This window comes from Arachis hypogaea, chromosome 13 (assembly GCF_003086295.3).
Source record: "Arachis hypogaea cultivar Tifrunner chromosome 13, arahy.Tifrunner.gnm2.J5K5, whole genome shotgun sequence".
Taxonomy (NCBI): domain Eukaryota; kingdom Viridiplantae; phylum Streptophyta; class Magnoliopsida; order Fabales; family Fabaceae; genus Arachis; species Arachis hypogaea.
In genome coordinates this window covers 89657331-89674263 of record NC_092048.1, presented here as the reverse complement: position 1 = coordinate 89674263, position 16933 = coordinate 89657331, and the positions used below count along the sequence as shown (strand labels likewise).

Here is a 16933-nt window from a genome sequence, read left to right as displayed (position 1 = left end):
TCATCATCATTGTTGTTGTTCTTAATCTCCAGTAAAGAAAATTATGATATCAAGTAAATTGTGTTTAATTACAATATTGTTATCATTGACCAATATAGTTAACATTAAAATGGTTTTGTAACAGGAGAAATGAAAACGGAGGATTTTTCATCATGCTGTGTAGGCACAACATTCGCTAACGAAATGGCTATGGCCTCTCCATTCTCTTCATTGGAACATGCAATTACGGTTGTCAGAGACATATGGTTCCGTAAGTTGAATGTTAGGTCTTGGTTGGAGGCTATATCAGGACGATCTTGTTCTAATAAATACTTGGAAACGGTGAACGAAGCTACTGTGCAGGTCTTTTCATTAGACACACCCTAAAAAACTTGAGTTAAACATTATTTGAATAATAAGTATTTTAAGTTGATATATGCTTACAACATTTAACTAATGATAGTTGTTACGTTCATGCTAAAATTTGTAGGAACTTCATGAATAGGGATCAATGTACGAGGAGAAATTTGGGTATGTTTTTGTGACATTTGTAGCTGGTAGGACCTCTGAAGACATACTTGCTGAATTAAAGGTTAGAAATAAATTTCTAGGATAGAAAGTGAATCACAAAGACACAATATGCTTTACAAAAAAGACCATCAACTATACATTTTATTATGATGCAGACGCACTTTAATAACTCGCATGTTGTTGAGTTGGAGATTGCTTCAAAAGAGGAATTAAAGTATATAGAACGTGCTATTAGAGAGCTTCTTTTCAAGAAATCTGTCCAAACTACCGATGAAAGAGATGGTAATAGTTAATTTTGTATTTGTTAATTTTGAAAGTCATATTCCCATAAGTCCGCAATTTTTTTTCTTAATAACTAGGTAATGATCTGGAAGTTATCATTTTCTTTTAAGTAGATTATGTTGTTAGTTGCATGTTCATATTTTCAGTGTCAGCTGAATATTCAAGCAAAGTAGTTGATGACACTCTAGATGGAGCAGACACTGATTCAGAAGACGATTTATATGCTATCTCCTTCGGTGGATATGACATATCTCCAGGAATGTTGAGCTCGATAAGGTTCCAGAAAAAGACAATGAAACTTTAAACACCCAGCATAGAGAAGATGACGTACATGTTGCAAGAAGGGGTTTCGATCTGAACAAGTTTCATGGTCTGGAGATGACTTATCAGATCCTTTATCACGTCACTGCAATGGATTTTTGATAGAGTTTTTCTGGCCAAGTCAATACGATGTTGATGAAAAATTTTGATTCAATACTTGTTTGTCTACTTTAGTAATTCTGATTTTTATGCTCTGTTGAACTTTGTTTTGACTTTATGAATTCGGATGTTCACTTGATTTTTTGTTACCATTTATGCTTGAATACAAACTCAAAATGCGCTGATAGTACAAGAGAAAACCTAATTTGTAAATTCGAATTTTGTTATTGATTTATAATATTTTTTTAATTAATGAATTATTTTTTATGTAACACAAAATTGAAAATTTATTTAATGCATTAAGTCAAGTTGCAGTGTTTGAAACATGTTTTTCAGTAAAAAAAAATAGTGAAGACTAGAATAGTTTTAACAAGGCAATGTTTAAATAAAAAAAATTCAAGTTAAAAATAATATTGCAGTGGTTAGTAAAAAATCGCTGCAAAACAAGTATCTAAGTAATCACCAACTTGACATTTTGCAACGGTTACAGTAAAATCGCTGCAAAATGAGATCATTTGGTAGCCCCTCCAAATCTATCACATAAACCGCTACAAAAAAAGGTACATTTTGTGGTGATTACAGAAAAATTACTACAAAATGAGATCATTTGGTAACTTCCTCTAAATTTGTCACAAAAATTATTGACAAATTCTATTTAACAGCGATTGAAAGACTGTCGCTAAATATCCGCCGCTATCTGCCGATTTTCTTGCCGTGAGTGTGGTTGCAATGGATTGCAAAATCTTTCTTCCAATTATCATGAAAAAGAAAAACTAATGTATAAAACTTTATCCAATCACGCAGTGGTTCTATTAATATATTGAGACACACATAGATAAGCACCAAAAAGATAAAGAGATTAATAAGCGCGAAGCTTTTTAGTACACTAGCCAGGTATATATATTAAGGAAAAAAAAGGAAACAGCATGACGTTATATATTAATTATATATAATTTTGGAAGGTAGGTATGGATGGTGATGAGTGGCTAAGCTAATTTGCAATCATAAAAGTACACTTTGATAGTTGATAAATTAAGTAATGTCCAACAAAAAATTAAGAGAGATTGCAACAATACGATCCGGATTCTGCAAATAAATATTGGCATATATAAATAATGAATTTACCTTCAGTGTAACGTCGGATTAAAATAATTTTGTACGTATATTTAATTATATATTATTATTTAATTTTTGTAAAATATTTTAAATGATTAAGTATATCAAAATTAAATTTATAAATAATATTAATTTAATTTAATTTATAAATTAACATCTATATATATATATATATTATAAAATTAAAGTGGATCCGATTATTATTATTATTATTGCGTGCATGATATACTATTAGATTAATTAGCGAGTTACAGTGAATTAAGAATGGCCGCAAGAAAAACATGATGTTTTCTTCCTGGTTGCAAAGACTTGATGACGAGAATGGATAGATATTAAAAGGGGATACATACATAATATTTGTTGTCCTAGCTAGAGAAAAATGGATTGTGAGTAGAAAAGAAAAGAAAAAAAAAAGAAAAGAAAGTAGTTATAATTGGGGGAAGCATGAGGAGGAGTTAGGTGGTGGGGGCGGTGCAAGAGTGAGGTCCAGATCCGGTGGTGGCACACTATTATTATACATAGAGGAGGAGGAGGAAGAGGAGGAGGAGGATTCAGAAGTAGTTTCTGTTGATAACAACGGCTTATTGTTGTTGTTGATGGTTTGTTGTTGTTCAAGAAAGTGAAATGACAATGTAGCAACAGTAGCAGCAGCAGTAGTAGTAGGAGTATTGTTTGTGTCAAAGAGACTTGAACGGCGTTTGTTGTGGTTTACGGTATTAGCAAGACGGAGGAAATACTTCTGAGCATGGCTGGCGACTTGAGTCGGTGTTCTGGTGGTTACGAAGTTTCTAGAAATGCCCCTCCAGTCTCCCTTCCCCAGCTTCTCAAGCCCAACCAGGAATCTTCTGTGCTCCTCTTCCGTCCATGCTACCCCTGCCACACAATATTAATAAATTAAATTAAGCGGCAGGATTATATGTAATAATATAATATACCTTTCTTCTTGTCTTGAGGTGGAGCTCCATCTGATAGATAACCACTAGCAGTAGTAGTAGTAGTGGGGAATAATGTTAACGAGTCCATGCTAAAGCACTTGTTGTTCATCGTCATCATCGACGCGGAGGAGGAGGAGGAGGAGGGATCTGCTAGAAGGTGGGTTCCAAAGAGACGGATTCCAAGAAACGAAGAAGAAGTGCATGTTCTTGAATTGTGCCCTACGTTCCCACAATGTGAGCACTTCCTTCCCATCTGGTTACTACCTCATTCCATATACTTCTCTTGTCTCCGTTATTATATATAGCAACAACAACTACAACAAATCCATACCTTATCTTCTTTTTTTAATCTACGCCTAGGAAATCATCTTTTTCTAACACGTCATCATCCATCATTTCTTCTTTTCTTCTTTTTTATTCAAAAAATTTATCAAATTTATATTTAATTAATTGGTTTTTTACTACTAATAATTTTTTTTATTTCGTTTTTGTCTTCAATGTCCTAATTTATACTTGAATGTATGAATATTATTTTCTTATTTAATATTTATTAATTATTATAATAATTAAATAATATTAAATAAATTAAATTTTAACTTTTTTTTTATTAATTTATTTTGATTACTAAATATTTCCGTATACAAAATAGGAGGATAACTTTAAAAAGGAGAGAATAGTTTTCCATGCATGTTTAATTGAAGTATTTAATATGTAAACTCAGATGGGTATGATTTTCCCTTCATTTAAATCGGTCTAGTTTTATATTATGTGTGATTTCAATCGAAAATATTTAATAACCAAAATAATTTATTAAAAAATAGTTAAAATTTATCTTATTTAATATTTATTAATTATTATTAAAATTAATAAATATTAAATAAAATAAATTTATAATTTTTTTATTTTTTTAGTATGGTCGAATTTCAATTAGTCAATTACAGATTATTAACCGATCGATACTACACATATAAAAGTCTACGCTATTACTACGTGAATAGGAAGAGAGAATAAAATCTTACAACTTCACCCAACTTAGATTTGAATGTTTCAAACGCTTAATTATAATTAATGTTTCAATCAGACAATCAATACATTATGGTGGTGTTCAAATTCAAAGTCTTCTTGCTTTCTGGATGCATGGCAGCAACTACAAACCCTTCCTGCGGGCTCTATTTTATTCAAAACCAAGTGTCAACATTGCCTCTTTAGTTTGACTAATTAATTAATCAATGCCATTTTCATAATTTAATTAGGATTTTACTTTTACAATGTGTTTAATAAATTACATGTTGTCACGTACACATAAACTATTTCTTTGTTAAAAATATATATGTAACAGTAACAATATCTTTAATTTAATTTAAATTAAACTCTAATATTTGTTGAACAATCAATAGAAGAAAAAAAAAAAAAAAAAAAAGAAAGGAAACAAGGGTTACCTACCTTCGGACATATCACATCATGATTAATTAAAAGAAACCTTAGCTTATATTATTGTATAGGTGGCTTTGCAACGAATATACGTATAATATATCCTCCTATCCCAATAATTAGAATCTGAGATACAGATTCATTTAAAGAAGGGAAGGGGATCGGATACGCCTTTTCTTCAGTAGGCCAGGGTAACAATAATCAAGTTGTGGATCAAATATCAAAACAGAAAAATTGGTAGTTATCTAATCCAGATCTAGCTCTTGATGTACCTAAATTTATATAGCTAGTAATTTTATAATAAAACTACTATTTATACACTGAAATGAGAATTTATTTTTAGTATGTATTTTATATTTTATCATATATTTTATACTAATGATTGATTTAGTCAATAAATTATTGTACGAATAAAATAAAATTTAAATTTTTTATACTTATTTAAGTAGATCAGTGAATTAATTACAAGACCAACTTAACTTGATTAATATAATATTATTTTAGGATAATGTTAGGGAGACAAAAAAATCATCCAGAATTTGCCTTATTTAGTATTTATTAATTATTGCGACAATTAATGAATGCTAAATAAGACAAATTCTGGCTAATTTTGGCTAATATTTTTTTGGTTACCAAACATTTTTCATTGTTTTATAATATTATCGTTATTGTTAGCTATGGCAACTTGTTAGGAATTTAAGGCAATTAATAAAAGTTGAAGATTTTTGGTCTTTTAATTTCTGCGGCAAGGTCCCATTATATTCGTTCTCTCTCATCTCATTTGGCATTATCGTGGAAAGGAATCTTATTTGAAAGAGATCAAGCTATTGACCAACCATATGCTAATTCATTTGGAGAATTTTCAATGTTTGCTTCAAGTGCTTCTCAAACAACAATTTTCATATGATTTTTAATTTATGAGCAATCTGAACAATTCCCAAATTTGCTTTTTCTTTTCACCTTTCATTATCAAGAATATACACTACTGCTATTGTTGAACCAAACCCCCCATTGAGGTTTACAAAATTAATTCAAAAATATTTGATAATTAAAATAAATTAATTAAAAATAGTCAAAATTTATCTTATTTAATATTATTTTTCACTACCTATACTATGTACACAAAAACCAAATAAAGACTTGTTCATCTAAGTTTTTATTTGGAGCAATAAATATGGCAATAAGTGCAGCATCCACTACCTAGCTAGCTAGAAAGAGTTCATCCAAGGCCAGTAACTAAGCTAAGAAGCCACTTAATTGCCAAGTACAATAACTCAATAATATATATAAGAGTTTTGTCATTTTGTATCTTAAAAATATTGGTTAAGTATATTATAAAAAAATATTTTAATGTTATTTATTATAAAAATAAATTTTTTTTACATTTTAAATACATTAAATATATTAAAAGTATTAAAATATTTTTTTTATGATATGTTTAACTAATACTTTAAGGTACATAATAACAAAATCCTACATATAAATATAAATATAAATATAAATATAAATATAAAATATTATTAAAAAGTAGACACCATTAGATATACATATATGGATATCTTACCAAATTGGGCCATACAATTGGTCGTGAAATCATAGCAGACACTGATTATTAGTGTTTGGGTACAATGACAAAAGAAGCATTACTTTCAAACATAGGATAAGTGATAAATAAAGAAAAAGGCAACTAAAGAACGGGATAGGTTAGTTCAAGGGTCATAATCATTCTATTCAAGGATATAAACTATGATTAAATCATTGGTTATTAGTCTTCTAATTATCCTTTTTGGTTATGATATCCACCATATTATATCACAGAGATTCATTATATATAGCAACACACTGTCTGCACTAATGAATTATTTATTATTCATTAATATTTCTTACTGACTATGTCCAATGTACAAGCACTAATTTGTTCTCCAAAACTAGTTCAATGCCATTGGATCTCTGCAAGTTGCAGGCTGAGTTTTTTCAATATTGTAGAGAAATGGGTGTTTTTCAAAATTATTTTTGTATGGTTGAATTTAACATTGATATGGAAAAATTTTTTAACTGTCAAAATACACACAAAATGTCACTATCGTTTTGTGCATGTTAATAATTTTTTAATATTTTAAAAGGAAAACGGCTTTGCCGTTTTGTGTTAAAGAATTTTTTTTATTTTTTGAAATTAAAAATTGAAAACGGCATTGCCGTTTTGTGTGTTACACGAATTTTAAAGTTTAAATTTAGTCAAAACAGCGGTGAAATTTATTTTAATGGTGATTTGGTGAAGGGAAGAGCAAGTATTTTTAGAAGTGGTTTGTTGTTGCTGAAGAATTGAAAGCAACCAAAGAGAAAGAAATGAGGATGGGATCATGGTAACATGAGATTATTTCTGTTGCTGATGCTGGGTTATGCAGGAAATAAGAGAGAAGTAAGTTACGTCAAACATGGAGAACAAAACGTCGGTAACATTTTCATCAAAACGTCGTCAACGTTTTGCAGGTAATGGCGGCGCTCCCACAACGACGTTAAACACGTCAATGGACTCATTTTTTAATCAAATTCACCTAATGGGTCAATATTAAAAAGAAAAAGTTCCAAGTTGCAAGAAGCTTCATACATATATATATACACGGTTATGCTAGGACACAAAAAATTAGCTAAAATTTGTCTTATTTAATATTTATTAATTATTATAATAATTAATAAATATTAAATAAAGTAAATTCTAATTATTTTTGGCTAATTTATTTTGATTACTAAATATTTTTTATACAATTTCGCTAAATAATCAAGAGGAATCCGACCAACTCCTAACAATTTTTATTGGATTGGAACTCAAAATTAAAAAACAAAAAAATACCCCCTAATTACCCTAATTTAGAATCACCTTTCAGCTTTTACCCTTTTTACTTACCCATTTTTCACCACTGCCGTGCATCTCTCTTCCCCCTCTATTCCGTCGTTGAACCTCCCTGCCATAGAGACACGTCACTGACCTCCTTCTGACGCTGTTTCCGAATGTTCGAAGAACGCTGTTCAGCATCGCTTCTACTCTAACCCTCGATGTGACGTCACCACGACTTTTTCTTTAACGAATGTGTCTTCTGTTTGACATATATTTGGATGTGTCTTTAATTGATGTGTCTTTTGTTAGATGTGTCTTTAGTGGAGGTGTCTTTTGATTAAAGTTTGATCATCAAAATTCAAATACCAGACATATGCACTTAGATAAATAAAAAATTTGGAGAGGAAGATTGAACCATTGAGTGACTGTACCTGATTCAGATTCAAAAATAATGTGCCGGTGTTGCTCTCTGGGATGCTTGCAGCAGCGACCAAATAGAACGAGCTAGCGGTAGGAGGAGATCGGCGTGGAAGGATCGGCGGCGCTGGCTCAAAAAACATGCAGCGGCAAAAACTCAAACGCGTCTTGTGTGAGGTGTGTTGCATCAATGGTCTTACCTAGTGCTAGTCTGCAGTGGCGATAGGGACTCGCGAAAAGGCTGCGAGTGGTAAATCGGCTGCACGCGGGGAAGGGTGGCCAAAGGGATGCGATGATGATGACACAGACGTTCGATGCTGGCTGTCTTTCTTGCGCGAACAACGGATGAGATGGTGGCAACGGATGCAAGGAAATTAGGGCGGAAGCGCAATGAACGAAGCGGTTGTAATCTTTGGAGAATAACAAGCAGCGCGGCGTAGTAGTTATGGTGGAGGTGCCACGAACGAATTGGAAAGAAGGCAACGTGGAGTTTAGGAGAGAGAGATTAGGGTTTATTTTAGGGGTGTCCATGCATCGGATCGTATCCGCAGATCCGCGGTAAATATCCGCATCCGATCCGAAAATTGCAGATACGATCCGATCCGCAAAATGATCGGATCGGATCGGATCGCGGATATCTGCTCTACATCCGCGTATCCGATCTGCGGATCCGCATATCCGCACAATAATAATTAAAAAATAAATATATATATATATGTTTAGTATTATATTTACTTGTTTGTATGTTTTAGTTAGTAATTATTATTCATATATTGTATTATTTTATTTTTTTTATTTAGAAAGAGTTTGATTAAAAATATTTTAGGAATAAATAAGTTTAAAAGTATGAAAAAAATATTTTTATTGAATTTTTTTTACATAGAAATATGATTAAAAAGAGAAGGTTTAATCATGCGGATATATCCGATATCCAATCCGATCCGATCCGCACATTTGCGGATCGGATCGGATCCGGCACTAAAAAGCGCGGATATCATATCCGATCCAATTCGATGGAAATTGTGTGGATCGGATCGAATTTTCGGCCATATCCGATCCGATCCGATCCGCGGACACCCCTAGTTTATTTGGGGAGTGAAAATAAAAATAAAATTAGAATAAATTTTTATTAATGATAATTCAATTCTTAATTTTTAAAAATATAAAATAAATCTTTATTAATTAGAGTTGTTTAAAAAATTAACTTATTTGAGTTATGTACCTATAATATATATATATATTGTATCATAACAAATAAAGGCACCACCTGGTGGAGGCCAAGGATCGTGATAATAATTATTATACTTTATGTATGTTATATTAAACAAAAATGTAATCATGAAGTTTCTTAAATTCTAGAGATTCCGAACGAAGTAGTAGTAGTGGCTTTCTTATTTTGCAAAGAGGTATTCTAGCTAGCTATCTCCTTTCTTTTAATAAGTCAGTGGGGGCAACATGGATACCTTACTGTAAATAATAATATAATTAATAATAATGTTGATATTGATTGTATTTGCAGATGAGGAAACTTGTTTAATTTTTTCCTTTATTTATGTGCATATGATGATATAACACAAATAAAATGTGAACTTTCTTAATTTGTTGCAATCGTTATTTACTTATTTCAGAGTTCATAGTGACATGATCATGATATATATTAGGACAAACTACCAAAATTGTCCCAATTTCTGAATTTCTTGCCAGAAACATCTATCTCCCACATTTATTGGCGACAAAATATTCTCAAAATATTTTAATGCGCAACAAAATAACCAACATTATATATATATTTTTAAAATATATTTTAAAATTGAATTTTTATCTTTTTTTACTGTATTTTTTAAATAAATATATAAATATTTTTATAAAATTTTAGATCAAATATAAAAATTGTGTCATATTTATATTTTTTTAATTATTTTTCGTATTTTATAATAATTTAAAAATATTTTTATTATTATTAAAATTGGAAGATATTTTTATCAACATCTTCAAATAAATTTAGTGGTTTATCCTATATTATCATCTATGAAACACGGACACTTTCTTGAGTTGTTGTGTCTGCGTGTCAGACGCATTTCGGACATGACACTCACCGACACTCGTTAGACACCCATGTCTGTTGTGTCCAAGCGTGTCTTACTAAAAAATAAAAAATTCTTTTTCGGACACACTTATTCTTAACAAAATACCATCACGTGTTAGCGTGTCAAATCTTATTCTTATCATATATTTTTAAAATAAATTTAAATATAGTATATATTATTATTTATTAAAAAAATATTTTAAATATTTTATATAATTAAAATAAAACATTAAAAATAATTAAAATTTTTAATTTATATTTTAATATTAATAAAATATCAAAATATCATTACAATTTATCTAAAAATTACTTTATATTTTATATGTATGTATGTTCTCATATCATGTAAAATTTTAAAATTCGCGTATCTATATATTCTATGTCATGTCGTATTTCATGTCCGTGTCAGTATCCGTCCATCCTAAATTATCATACAAAACTTAACTAATAAGTTACTAAAATTGACAGCGGAAACAGCGAGAGAATTAATAGAATGAGGAGAGCCAAGATAATTAAAAATGTCTCCGGCATTTCTCTTATCATATCATATTGTACTATTTTACAGCTCATTACGAATTGATCGACATAAAGGTGAAATTGATTATAAAAAATGGCAATCATGACTCTGCAGAAATTGACAACTGAAATTAACACAAAAAGTATAAAAAATAGATACTGTAATATGTTTCCATCATCGATATGTTAATTCACTTAATTGCTTTCCACATGCTTCAAGGGGTTTCATATTGTAACAGTATAACATACCCGTAAAACTGTTTAGTTTTTCTTCTTCAAATAATGGGCAAAAAATCTTATCCACATCTTATCTTATATCTTAAATAATATTATTATTGAAGAAGCAACGGGAACTCATCGTCATCATAAACGGTGTAATTAAGTATTTTTTAAATATTATTTTTTATTTAATTTAAAAAAAATAAAAAACAAACAATTTTTTATTTTTTAAATAATTAATACATAAAAATAAATATTTAAATTAATTAAATAATAATAAATTTTTAAAAAAATTAACCAAAAAATTTTAAAGAACAAATAATATTTTTGCATAATAAAATAGGACCATGGTGATGTATCTACGGACATCTTGACAAAAATATCACATCTTGGGGAACCAATTTTCCATTCTTTTACCATCACATATAAAGCACGTTTAATTTGCCTTGTAAAATTGCCAGCTGTATTACAAGTGTAAGAAAAAACAGAAAAGATCTTCACAGTTAATTCATAGTAATTTATAGGGTCACTACTCACTAGCTTTATGAAAATGACAGTAAGACCTTGTTGCAGGCCTTGATGGCAATGCCAGAGAAGCTGGGACAAAAATGTTCCAACCTTGTTAATTACTCGATACTGTAATTAGGTTCGACTGATTAAAAAAAATGCTTTTCCCTTCTCATTCCAAAGCAAATACTGTTGGAAAGACAATGACATTGTAATACTGTATTCTCTTTTTACCATAAAGAAGGAAATGATTATATAATAAGGCAATTATGGCAGTCGAGCGAATATAGTTTCTGTATTGTGTATTTGATTAGAGTTTGTTGAATTTGGGGGGCCAACCCATGTGGAGTGGGGAAAACATAACCCATATTGTTGGACCCATTACATAAAGTGCCAATAAAAACAATGATCCACACATACAAGCCCAAATACTAACAAGCCTTTTGAGCTTCTTTGATTTCTATTGTTTTGTTTTTCTTTTAAATGATTCCTTTATGTTTATATTGTTATTTAATACACTTGTTTATTTTCTCTTTATTAATTAATTTATTTTCTTGGAGACTAAATGTTTGCTTTACAAAATTTTGCTACGCGCGTCAGGGGGAACCAAAATGATAATAATAAAAATAAAAAAATAGAGTAGTGATTTTCTGTACAATGAAATTAATCCGAGTTTGATTTTGATTAGAGTGTACAATGTTCATTCTTCCAGCATCCTTAGCACCTATAATCATAATAAATATGAATAAGTATAAACGAAAAGTAGTAATAATTGGTATGAATATTAGTTAGTTAATATTGGAACCTGAGACATTCTGGGCCTTGAATGAGGGTCTCTTCGGATGCACAAGGAGCAACATTGCAACATTCGATTAACCTCTTTAGCAATATACCCTTTCCCTTTCCATATTATAGGATCAACTAGCTCTTCTCTCGCTTCTGCTTCTTCATGTTTAAGTTCAAGCAATGGCCGTGCCTATCCAATGAAGATGCATAAATGACATGAAATGAAATGAAAAGATAGAGAGACATTCATGTATGTTTGTTACCCATTCACTGAGGCATTGCTGGCCTTTGGGGCGGTTTATATCAATGGCTTTCCTTCCTGTTACAAGCTCCAATAGCACTATTCCAAATGAATACACATCAGCTTTCTCTGTTATTTGCCCACTTTGAGCATATTCTGGCGCCAAATACCTACAACACAAATCCCATTTCAATGAAATTTATTTAATTTAACAAGAATTGGATTTAATGTGGATGTACCCAAATGTTCCTATGACCCTGGTTTCCACACCCAAATCTCCATCAGGTTGCCACCTAGCAAGTCCAAAATCTCCCACCTAACATAAACTTGTTAGGCTGTTACAACCTCAAAGTCAATGAAATGATTGTTGAGGCAGCTAATAATACCTGTGCTTCAAAATCATGAGTAACGAGGATATTGTTAGGTCGCATATCACGGTGCACAATACATCCCACTCTGCATTCTTCATGTAGGTACCTTAAGCCGCGAGCAGCTCCCACTGCGATTTTTTGCCGAGCAGACCATTCTAGTACTTTCTGTTTTCGTCCTGCGAAATAGATTACCATCCATCATAACATTTTACTGATCAAGATCATTGGATAAAAGGAATTTAAAAGGAATTTACCATAAAGATGAGAATCCAAAGAGCCATTGCATATGTATTCATAAACTAGTAATCTTCTACCATCCTCCACACAAAACCCAATTAGCGTCACAACATTCCGATGTTGTGCGCAGCTTAAGACTTCAACTTCTGAGCAAAATTCTTTATCACCTTGTGTGCTGGCTAATTTATACTGCTTCACAGCAATGACTTGCCCATCCGGTAGCACGCCGCGGTGTACAGAACCAAAACCACCTTGTGCCAAGAAATTTTCTTGTGAAAAACCACCCGTGGCGAGTTGCAATTCGGAAAAGGTAAACCACCTTGGAGGGTTTCCAAATGCAGGTGCCTTGTGCTGACAAATAGAGCACAATGGAGGAGGACCAGGAGGTGCATTTCTCGCAAGCGAAATTGCATCTCTAACACTTTTGCTTAGGTTGACATCAATCTTACAATTAAGCACTCCTAAGACAGGGTCTTGATCGCCGAACCTTTGCATACTGTCCTCACCATCAACACAAATCACATTGGCAATCCAGGGCTGAATATATGAACTTTTTGAAGATAAACTTAGCTTTTCACTCTCCGAGTCAGATTCAATATACTCCAGATTTTTCAGTCCCTCGTGCCTTCGCCTTTCATAAATATCACTCTGGAAAAATGGTGAAGTGCTAGGATCTGAGCTCGATAGTGATGAGGTACCAATATCAGTTGCAGTCAATAGCGGCGATCCTTGCTCAGGACTACTAGCTGGAGTAACAGCAGGACCTCTAATTGTGTCTGGATTTTGTTTTGCATATGCACTCAGCTCCAATGACAATGAACACCCCCCATCATTAAGTTCCATCTTCGGTGAACTGTTCAAATTCAAGCGCAGAATCTTTGCCCTTGATCGCTTCATACTTACAATATTGCAATGCAGCTGCTCCATGCAGCACTTCTTTTCTTGTTTCAATTTTCTGCAATCACGGATTAATCAATAGACAACATGAAACACACAAAACAGAAACATAATGTGAAATATATATTACTTGTCCAATATAACCCAGCTTGAGTGGACTCTCTTGGCTTCAATGGCAACTGCTCCACATAAAGAACTCGAAAGAATCTTAACTCTGATCTTTATCTGTATAAACATTTTTGGCAGATTTGAAAACCTGAATACTAAGCATTAGAAAGACAAACACACAGTTATGTACCAACCTTGTCTGGATCATATAAATCATGGAGTTGAAGCACCAATTGGGAACAGGAACTTGTAATAATTTCTTTCTGATCTGAAGCGCTTCCTAAGTGGGATCTCCAGTTACTAGTGGTACAATCACTGGTAAATCTTGAGAATCCCCAATTCCTCTTGCCTGAAAATGTAAAGATCACAAATCATGATTCTTACAAAATCAAAATGAGTAAAAGCAAGATTGAGAGTGGAATGAACACCTGAGGAGAGAAAAGGAATGACAACTAACAGCTTAATGGAATCCCCTGGTTGAACAACATGAGTCAATGCCCAAACCAAAGCAGTTCTTGAAATTTCTCTTGAAGCTTTAACTGCAACAACTACTACTTTCCCACTCACCATCTCTTCTTCTTCTTCTTCTTCTTCTTCTTCTTCTACTTCTTCATAACTTCCCTTTTTGCTGCTCATCTCAAAGTTCCAAACTCTGCCAAAAATTCAAGTTACCAAAAGCCCTCCAATCTCAATGTTCCCATCACAAACACTAGAAAACTGAATTCGGGTTCAAGATCACGACTTTGCATAAGGGTGACAACATCCTCGGAACCACAAGAAATACTAAACACTCAGTTACTGACACAAACTTCAAGGTGACTTCAGTTAAAGCATGAGCACGTGAAAAGCCAGGTTGGGTTCAGCGCATGCACAAGAAGAGAAGTAATTTCTTGAATCTTGAATCTTGATGAGGCGGGTATGCAATTTGAGAGTTGAAAGAGAAAATGGGTTCAGGTGAGGCAAGCTTGAAGCTGGGGAACCCCATCATCTTCTTCTTCTTGGCATTTTCCTGTAACAGTTTTCTGAACAATGATTGTGACTCAGAAGAAAGAGGAGAAAGCGGTTAAGACAAAAATAACAATAACAATAACAATAAAAAAAATATTGTAGAAATGAAGGATAATCTCAAGCAAATGATGACACGAAGAAAGGTACAATTGTATGTGAGACACTATAACTAAATCCTGTGCCTCTTCGACTGATCCCAAAACTCAATTGAGTCAGATTAACCGCTGATTTCAGTTATTACTGCATAATACATTTAGTTGTATATATTGAAATATTTTTTTATTTTATTTGAATATAAAAAATTATATTTAATAAGTATTCCAAAATATTATTTTTATACAACATTTACCGAGTAAATAGCCAAATTGGTCCCCGAAAGATAGCCCATTCTGCAAACGAGTCCCCGTAAGAAAAAGATAATAAAATTTGTCCCCGAAAGTTTTAAAATTGGTAACGTTAGTCCTTCCGTCAAATGTTTCAGTAACGGCGTGAAGATATGCTGACCTGGCCGTTAGTGTGACACGTAGGCTAAGGATGAAACGGCGTCGTTTTCTTAGGGGCTCCTTTACAACGCTTGGTTTTCATCCCTGTTTCGTATTCTCTCTGAAGTTGCATCCTTCTCCCGAAAAGAAAGAACCCCTGCAGTCCCTTCATCTCTCAAGTTGTTTCCTCCAGGAAGACGAAGCATTGAACGGCGACGACCAGGCTTGACCGACGACGACAGTGTGCTGGAGTTGTTGGTGAGCAGTTTGCGACGACGTTGGTCAACCGAAAAGGGCACTCCATCGCCTTGCGTGAGAGGTTAGCTAGCTTTTCTTATTTTGTGAGAGTGATTCTGGTTTTATCTCCTGATCAATGTGGTTGTGTTATTGTTGGACTTCCATTTTTACTGTTTGCAATGTTAGGGTTTAGGAGAATGTGTTCAGGCTTAGGGCTTTGGTGATTAGCCATGATATGACCCTGTTTTTAGATTGTTGATAACGTTGTTTGTGCTATGTGTATTTGCATGTGTGTGTGTTAGATACATTTTGGGAGTTGATGTTGAATATGCTTTGCATCTCCATGAAATAAATTTGCATGAGTTGTTGCTGTTTTGGTTTCAGATGGAAGGTCCCCCAATGACCTTTGTATTTCACCATGGCGGGAAGTTCCAAACAGATGAGTCAGGCTATCTGTGTTATGAACCAGATAATACTGAAGTATTAATGGGTGTAGATGCAGACACTCTAGACGTTTTCTTTGTGAAGGGATACTACAAGGAGCTGGGATATGCTGAGATGAACAACTGCCTATGGAAAGTTCCTGGAACGCTGCTGGAAAATGGGTTGAGGAAGCTAGAAAATGACACGGATCTGTTGAAATTGGTTAAGGATTGCAGGAGGAATCATCACCTTATCAACATCTATTTTGAGCATGTTGTGTCTAAGCCACACGTAGTTGACTGCATGAGTGAGGATGATGATGAAACACTTTGTTTGCCAACCATCCCTGAAGAAGCAGAGAAACCAAAGAAGGACCACAGTGATGCAATGTCCCAAGATTACTGTAAGACAACAAAAAAATCACCTCAGCCAAAAAGAGCCAAAACTCAGCCCACTCCTAAGGCTACTCCTCAGCCCACACCTAAGGTAACTCCTCAGCCCACACCTAAGCCCACTCCTCAGCCCACAAATAAGCCCACACCTAAAGCCACACCTGAGCCCACACCTCAGCCCACACCTCAGCCCACTCTTGAGCCCACACCTAAGCCTAACCCCCAACCCACATGTACGCCCACACCTAAGCCCACTCCAAAGCCCAAACCCAAGCCCATGCAAAAGCCCGTCCAGCAACCCAAACCTTGGACTAAACCCCAGGCTGCTAAAGGGAGTAGCAAGGCTACAGCAGCCGAGAAGATCAGCAAGAAGGTGAAAGCCACACCACTACAAGATCTGGAAGGCAGGCTAAGGCAACTCCAGTTGCAGTTGATAGTCAATCTGATGATTCAGATTCATATGATAGTGCTGAAGA

General features: G+C 33.3%; 2 protein-coding genes across 2 annotated transcripts; both read right to left on the bottom strand.

Moving 5' to 3' along the window:
* Positions 1-2615: 2615 nt before the first annotated feature.
* LOC112732357 (transcription factor MYBS3) lies at positions 2616-3558 on the bottom strand. Its single transcript, XM_025781060.3, has 2 exons — positions 3264-3558; positions 2616-3201 (listed from the first exon to the last, which is right to left on the bottom strand). Exons 1-2 carry the CDS (start codon positions 3514-3516, stop codon positions 2756-2758), a joined length of 699 nt encoding a protein of 232 aa, XP_025636845.1. The 5' UTR covers positions 3517-3558; the 3' UTR covers positions 2616-2755.
* An 8320-nt stretch (positions 3559-11878) lies between these two features.
* On the bottom strand, positions 11879-15136 carry LOC112732355 (inactive protein kinase SELMODRAFT_444075). Its single transcript, XM_025781059.3, has 9 exons — positions 14344-15136; positions 14110-14264; positions 13938-14032; positions 12928-13865; positions 12689-12849; positions 12542-12618; positions 12325-12472; positions 12081-12251; positions 11879-11999 (listed from the first exon to the last, which is right to left on the bottom strand). The coding sequence occupies exons 1-9, from the start codon at positions 14549-14551 to the stop codon at positions 11976-11978; spliced, it is 1977 nt and encodes a 658-aa protein (XP_025636844.1). The 5' UTR covers positions 14552-15136; the 3' UTR covers positions 11879-11975.
* Positions 15137-16933: the final 1797 nt, after the last annotated feature.